Here is an 8,095-nt window from a genome sequence, read left to right on the forward strand (position 1 = left end):
GTCATTCATACATCCCTCTTTTATCCATCCGGCGAGATGGGTCGCCGCATTTTAGGAGCACTAACTCCTCCAGGTGCTCCTCTGAGTACTAGACCAAAAACGTTGTGTGCAGCCCTGCACTATAATACAATATAATGCAGTACTTGACATCGGCAAGAGTGTACATGTTACCAACAAGATCCTATATGAGGGAATACCGAGGGTGAGCCAAAGAAATAGCAGCCGCAGGAGAATGAGACTATAGCAGGACACGGCCAAAGACAACAAGAACTGCCAGCCAGCAAGAAATGCTGTGGGAACCAACCAACACACGGGCACCGATCAAGAGGACGTCCCACACGTGGACATCCCATACGTGGATGTACTCAAGAAAGCACAAAGCACCAACGAACTGGCCAGATGTATGGAGAACCAGGATGACTGGAAGCGACGATGGAAGGCTCGTCTGAGTACGACCTAGAGAGATAGTGCGTATATATATCACGATTTTTCTGATGAACGGTCAGATGTACAGTATACGAAATAATTTATGCAGATGGCCCGATGACGCAATGTCATTGCTGTTTCGGTCTATTTATAATGTGTCAGCACATGTCATAACGACAGCATTTACAAGTTCAATCAAGTCCACATATAATTTGACATATTCAAGCTTGTAGACCTGACCAGACCAGGTTAACAGGAAATCAACCCAACTCTAGACACGCCTTCAGTTAACCCATTTTGGGCAGGAACCCCTTTTGGTGTTTAGCTATTGAAAAATAGCAGACCTACAAGCTCGTAGCGCGCCAACGAGTGGCGCGCTACGAGCTTGTAGGTCTGATAGTTTTGAAAAGTCCTGACAGAAAACTGTCAGGATGTAGAAGACATTTTGTTAATCTTATCTCAGGTCAGAATGGGTTAAGAGAGAGAAGGAGGGGGGCACACCTGCCAGATGTACCAAGACATCAGACACGTACTGTACTTCCCACAGATTACAAACACCCAAAAAGATGTGTGAGCTGTTGTGAGAGGAAAAGGACATCCAATGAATACAACCACCATAAATAGACTGTCAATCACGTGTATCACTGCACTGTGCTGCTGATCACAGTACATAGACCTACTGTACAACCTACTGTACAATACAAGTACAATTAGCTGCCATGTTCTTTTCCACAGCTAAACAAAAAAAGGTTTACTTTATTTTAAGTTTTGTACCTACTATACTTCATTGCATAGTTGCAATGTTACGCAGGTATGTCTACGTTTCTTTATTCTGCTAGGGCTACAATGCATCTTTAATTGTACAAATAATTTCTAATCTTTCATTCGGGTTTTTTTGCGACGTTAACGTTTCCCATTCTAATAAAGCCCATCGAATTGAAATGTTTATAAAGAGAATGTCCCGCTATAGACACTGCCCATTCTGACAAGGAATACAAGTTCAAGCACTGATTCAAGTAAGAACATAATACATTTAAGCTTGTTTCAAAAACAAATTGGCTGGCGGAGATCTGCACTCTATCTATGGAGCGCACCTGTCTAGTTCTTTCTCTTGCTATTGTTACAATGTTATAGAACAGAGTTTTTTTTTTCTTTTTTACTTTTGTGTAGTTGTATTATATGAAATAATGAATCAAATCTTCAATCTAAATACAGCTTCAACCAGGGATCTGTCAACTACCGCTATACGCGTTTAGGAAAATACTGAACAAGGGAAGAGTAACCAAGAGAAACCCCCTCTCTACAACAGTGGTTGCCACACTTTTTCATGTCAAGGACCCCCAAAATGTGTGTCGCGGAGCTTTGGTGTGCCGTTTGATGTGTCCTGATTTGACCGAAATTGTCGTTGTTGTTGTAACACGTCTAATTAGACGTGCGGAACAATAGACTCTAACGACCATCGGCCATAGGAATGTTAAAGGAATGTTAATGCTACATTTCGCTCCCTCCAGAAAGACACCACCAGAACCCGACAGCAGCACGCACAGTTCGCCACACTGTGCGATGAAAGGGAGGCGGAACATCAAACTCTGCTGTTGCACGCCGAAGTTCGATGGCTTTCAAGGGGAAAAGTTTTGTCGCGTGTGTATGAACTGAGGGAGGAATTAGAGTGCTTTCTGTCCGCTGAGCAATCCAAATATGCCGAACTGTTTGCAAATGAGTACTGGTGTGCAAGACTAGCATACATGGCGGATATTTTTATCCATCTGAATGAACTGAACAGGAAAATGCAAGGGCGAAATGAGAATATTCTTACAAGCACGGCAAAACTGAACACATTTCGGGAGAAACTCGCCATCTGGCGGCAGGCTGCAGGCAAGGGAAAGACATGTTTCCTTGCAGCAACGCTGGATACAACGACCATTGTATTGTGGCAAAAATGTTTGTAGTATTACTTTGCATTGACAAATTGAACATGTGTGTGCTATATTTTGTAAATGAGTTTTCAAAAATAAATTGATGAAACTGAGCACTGTCTCTGTCCTTTTCTTTCTCTTTAAAGTTATTTGATGAGTGCTGTCATGTGTGTTTTTAAAAGTATATTGGGTTCAAATAAGTTTTACTCTGTTTTATAATGTTTTACTGTACATAGACGTTTTACTATATATTTAATATATATATATAATACACACCCCCGTATATCTAGGTGTGCCCCGAGATTTTTAGGCTATGAAAAGTGTTCGCTGGGACAAAAAAGGTTGGGAAACACTGAGCAAAGACCAAAATTTGGCGACAATACCATCAAAACCAAACCATGCATGTCACCACAAGAACCTCATCCCCAACCATGCATGGTGGTGGAGGTGAGGTGATTTGTGATGGGTTTTCAGCCACAGTACCTGGAAGACTGACTGTCATTGAGCCAGCATCATTTTATTTTGATACGATCACATTCTTGAAGAAACAAGGAAAAATAACGTTTTCTTTATATATTTATTATCGTTATTTTCAAAGCCATTTGTAGTTAACTACAAAGTTTGACCATTATGGTTGGAGAGACAGCCAAATACCAATGAGGTTTGGACTAAATCTGTAGGGGAAAAAAAGGTTAGCAAAAGACAGTTTGCCTGCCTGGCAGGGATAAAAAGAAACAATAAAGGCTCACCGGCCCTATGAAATGAATCACTTATTTTAAGGAACCCCATTGCTAACATAATGATTTAGGGCCATTGTACTACAAAGTATTGTGGTTAAAAATTAGCCAAAAGTGGATCATGTGACACTGGAAGTGTGCGACTGAATGGCTGAGAAAATAATTTGAACATTCTACTGAATGTGAAGGGGGTAATAATATTTTATAGATTGGGGGCTGCCATACTGTGGCAGCTCCCACTCTGTCAATATGTCCGTTTCTCACCTCCCCCTTCACATTCAGTAGATCCTGTGATCTAAAAAAAACAACATAATGGGGCAGTGGGTACATGCAGCCACCCCCCCCCCCCCCCCCCCCCAGCGGTGGAAAAAAACTTTATTTACAGTTTGTTAATGAACACAGCCAGTCGCTTTGGTGAATTTCTGATCAATGTTATTAGGTCACGAATAACTACCATGAAATCACGAAACACTTTGATGAGGCTCCAGCGCCTGCATTCGGGCTTGCAAGCCTGTTTTGGAACCAGCCATGTTCGCTGCACCATCATAACACTGTCCTCGGAGTTTACTTATCGGCAGTGAGTATCTCGTCAACACGTCTTTTAACAGCAGGAAAAGTGCCTCGGATATTGTGCTGTGGACAGTGGGTGCATATACTGCATATTGATATATTTTGCCAAAATGCCAGTGGGTTCATTTGCGCCTCTGAACCCACGGAGTTGACGCCACTGAGCAGCTGGATTCTGATTGGCTCTGATCGCCAAATTAAGGCTGATTAACCTTCAGGCTGATTAACCCGGTGGTTAATCAGCCTGTCTGGGATTTATCTATAAACTATGACCACTCATCCATACATTATCCCTTACTTACTTACATCTCAGAGGCAAATATTGGATAGTTTTTTACTCCACTTTCTTCTTTGGTTCTTTATAAGAATATTGTTTTGAAACAGGCCTTTTTCCTTGGAGTATTTTTGCATTGTGTTCTTTACCCTTTTACAATTTTTTATCAGAGTATACTTTTCTTCCACCACTGCGTGATTGATAAGTCTGTGCAATGCATCAACTAATTATTATCAAATATCATTCATAGCATTGTGGCCACGAGATAAAATATTACTGGGACCACTGCTGAAATTTGAAGATAAATGGATTCATGAATTCGCTTTAGACACACCCATTGACTATCCCTCTCACAATTTCACACATACAAGCTCGAGGCGCCATGGTTTTGTTAAGATAGTGTTAAATAACTCCCTATTCCCATAGCAATCATTGCACTGAGTTTGCTCAATAACAGGGCAGGGGTTTCCATCTCTCTACCTCTTTAGTAAACAGAAAATACATTTGCTGGTTGGGATTTTTTTTAAATCCAATCACGAGAGAGAGAGAGAGAGAGAGAGAGAGAGAGAGAGAGAGAGAGAGAGAGAGAGAGAGAGAGAGAGGAGAGAGAGAGAACTCATATACAGGATAAACAAGAGAAACAGGTAGTATTTAATGAGAAGACAAAATTGGAACTGGAACAAATGACGGTGTGCATGATCATGTCTAATCGTGTACATACCTGCCACTGCATTGGCCGCAATGTGGACCTATACTAAATGTTACCGGATACCTTGATCTTTTTGAGCGGTGCCTCCGCTCCGCTTCAATACGCAGCTATGTGTGTCCCTGTGTATGTGTGTGTCTGTCTCTGTGTCCAAGCACAGACAGCTTCAATAAAGTGGCCAGTACAGTAGGCTACAGTAAAGTGGCACAGAGCAGCATATGTGTGCACTATACAGTACAAGCCCTGGGCACACGGTAACTATTTTTTTGTAGATGTTTGCCCACTTTCTTAGTCAGTCTTTCTTTATATACTACCTTTATGCAAGGCGCTTTAGGCGGAGGAAACCATGCAAGGCACCAACCTGCACATCGAAGCAATTAGGGGTTCAGTGTCTTACTCAAGGACACTTCGACACTGGGGGAGGATTTCCATGGCCACTCTACCCCTGAGCCACTGCCGATCTTGTGTGGGCTATAGGAAAATGGTCTTGTGGCAATATTTGGCTTTCACAATTGTAGTCATATTACGCACACGCACACACACACACACACACACACACACACACACACACACACACACACACACACACCGTACAATAACTATAACAATACATTTATAGTTGCACTGCTCAGTTCATACAGGTGTGATTTTATATTCTCTTTGACATGCTTGAATGTTTGATTTCTTACTCCCTGCTGGCCTGCTCCCCCTCTCCTGCACACCCTGTCCCTTTTGTTACTTCTCCTCCTAAATAACTAATCTATGTGTCTAACAAAAAATATATATCACTTACAGAACCTAACTTTACAGTCCATGATTTAGTTTAAACAATGTAAAGGCTGATATAGAACAGCAACAACACCTTTGTTGTCTTTAGACTTATGTACCCAGATCAGCAGTGTGACAATTCTAATTTATAGGCTATATAGGAAAGTTTATTGTAAATTAGAGTACACAAGATGATTCTATATTTCTTTGTGAGATTTAATTAATGCATTTTATAGCCTACAATGGCCTATAGCCTTTGTGAGCAGTGCTGACGAGTATAGCCTATCAATCATGTTTTGATTATAAGACAGTCAGACAACTGCTTCCTGCTTCCGATGAGTCGTGTGTGTGTGAACGTGTGTGAATTTAATTAAAGCGATTTGGGGGAGAAAAGTCTCTAAACTGTCTAACCGTTACATAGCCTGCCCTCTATATCCTACTACTAGTCGAGCACATGCAGCAGCAGCAGCAGTCAAATAAACAAAGTTATAGAGTAGAGTGTAGACTGTTGTTAAATAGCCTAAGATTTAGACTCTCGTTGATGTATTTATCGATTCTGACAAGAGAGTCTAAATCTTAGGCTATAGCCGCCGGCTAGACTGTTGTAAAGCTTTACCTGGCATCGTTGTATGAGACGTCCAGCCAGTCGCCAACTTCATTTTTCATATAGTTGGAGTTGGAAAAAGGCGGCCTGCCAATTAACCCACCGGGGAGCCACTGCTCAGGTCTGGGTCGGTCGTGGCGCAGCACGCTCCTGTCGTATGGCTTACACAGGAGCGCAGTGTTCGGCTCCGTGCTGTATGTATTCATGCACTGCTTCAAGGGTCCCCCGAACTGAGTGAGTCGACTACTGCCAGTGTCACTATAGCTGTAGTCAGTGGCCCACGACGATGTCCCGCCACTGCCAGTGCCGGGCTCACTCGTGATGGTTTCAGATTTAATCTTGACGCTGTACTGTTCCTGTAAGTATTCGGCATACTTGTCCTCCATGCCTTCACTCTGAGGTTTGTAGACGTGAGACATTCTCTCTGGGAAAGTTGGCCGAAAGTGTGGCGTGTTGTTCTCCGGCAGCGGTGGGCCGTACAAAGGGCAGTTGGACGCAGAGCGCGCGGTCTCCGAATGATCCATGTCTCTGCAAGTTGTCTCATCACTCTCGTCGTCCAGTCCAAATGCGTCTAGTTCTTCGTCTAGCGACGCCGGAGTGGAGTGTCTGTCGTGCAGCGTAACGTTGGTAGAATCCTCCAAACTTTTGAACATCCCCACCAGTTGCTTGCCGTGCAGCGCCCGGTCACCGCGGTCGAACTTGCACTCGGCAACACCTGTTTCGGCGCCAGGGCAGTTCAATGGAGCGACGCCAAAATAGTCGTCTCGCATGTGGTCATTTGCGGCACAGTGAGCAGTGTGGTTGCTGGGCTCCATGTCACCGATGTCATTCGAGTCCATCATGGCCAGTCCGAGCGACACCGACACCGCTCTGCAGAGCTCTCTCGTAGTTTCTGAAATGGTGGCGCAGGCTGAATTGGAGCGACTATTTGCCAGACGGCTGGCAGCGTTTAACTCGTCGTCGTCCCCGCGCTGCTGCTGCTTCTGCTGAGGCGCATCTTCTGGCTGTCGGTGACAGAGCTGTTTCTCCATGATGTTACAGCTGAGTCCCTCCTGTTTAGGTCCGTAACAGCTCGCGTTCGCATTGTTGTCAGAACTATTCAGCAGCTCGGTTCTGTTTCCTGTTGAGGTTTTTGTATTAAAATGGACACTATTTGTCTCAGTTTCGAGTGTTGTGGAAAAACTTATGCCGTTTGCATCCCTCACTTTCTCTAGGCATATTTCGGCACAGGATAGCTGGCGATTAGTTGGGCGCATTTCCCAGGATTATTACAGGCCTATAACCGCTATTCTGCAAATAAAGTAGCCTATTTTGATACGAGAAAACGCCGAAGTGCTCTCAGCAACCGTAGCCTGCTCCTTAGCTCAACTCTGACGGTATGAAATAACGATCTGGTATGGTCTGCGGAAAGAGGAGTCAACACACAAACTCCTCCTAATCCAACTGATTCCCCATTGACCAGATAGGCTACAACGTCCAAATCAATGGATAAAAATACAAAAAATAAACTAGTCATAATGAATACCCTTAGCAACTTAATTTGGGAACAGCGCTGCTTTGTCATAATAAATATAGATTTTTATATAAATATTTAGTTTAGTTTAGGCTATAAAATATATTTTACAGATCTGCAGAACTATAACTTTATTTGAACGTTCGTTTAGATATTTTCTTTTCTACTATTGTTTTGCTTATAGCCAAACTTTTTGTCAGTGTGATTTCTTTAGTGTGCAGGCAGGCACATATTCAGGCAGGCAAAATGTACACATTTTCATTCTGCTTTTTCTTTTTGAGTGATGCAACAGTCTTTGTATTGAGTTGTGCTTTCATGTGAAATGTACCGATTCTGCGAACTGTTAATAAATACCTCAATCAATTGCATTTGCTTTTGCCCACTCCTTGATCCTGGGCTAAAAACGGCCATATAGCCACTTTCCCAAATGTGAATCATCAGATTTGTGATTGAGAGGTGATAGTATAGACACCTTAATATGAACACATTTGTGAAGAGAGCTATTGGTAAGCATTTATGTTGCAGATTGGTAACATTTGGCTACTTCCCCTACTAACAGCTGTGCTGTGAGCCTGTGACAAATG

The 8,095-nt window shown here is 42.9% G+C and overlaps 1 protein-coding gene across 2 annotated transcripts in view; it reads right to left on the bottom strand.

The window, feature by feature from the left end:
- Positions 1 to 7,487, bottom strand: part of LOC308326916 (androgen receptor-like) — a 31,466-nt gene extending 23,979 nt beyond the window's left edge. For both annotated transcript variants that reach the window (XR_013965142.1, XM_080779991.1), the window contains exon 1: positions 6,011 to 7,487. Coding sequence is in view for 1 of the 2 variants with exons in the window: in XM_080779991.1 (XP_080636117.1) it covers positions 6,011 to 7,254 (1,244 nt within the window). In the remaining variant the exon portion in view is untranslated. The remainder of the gene's footprint in view (positions 1 to 6,010) is intronic.
- Positions 7,488 to 8,095: the final 608 nt, after the last annotated feature.

This window comes from Protomyctophum bolini (assembly GCF_963924005.1).
Source record: "Protomyctophum bolini genome assembly, chromosome: 13".
NCBI classification, from domain to species: Eukaryota; Metazoa; Chordata; class Actinopteri; order Myctophiformes; family Myctophidae; genus Protomyctophum; species Protomyctophum bolini.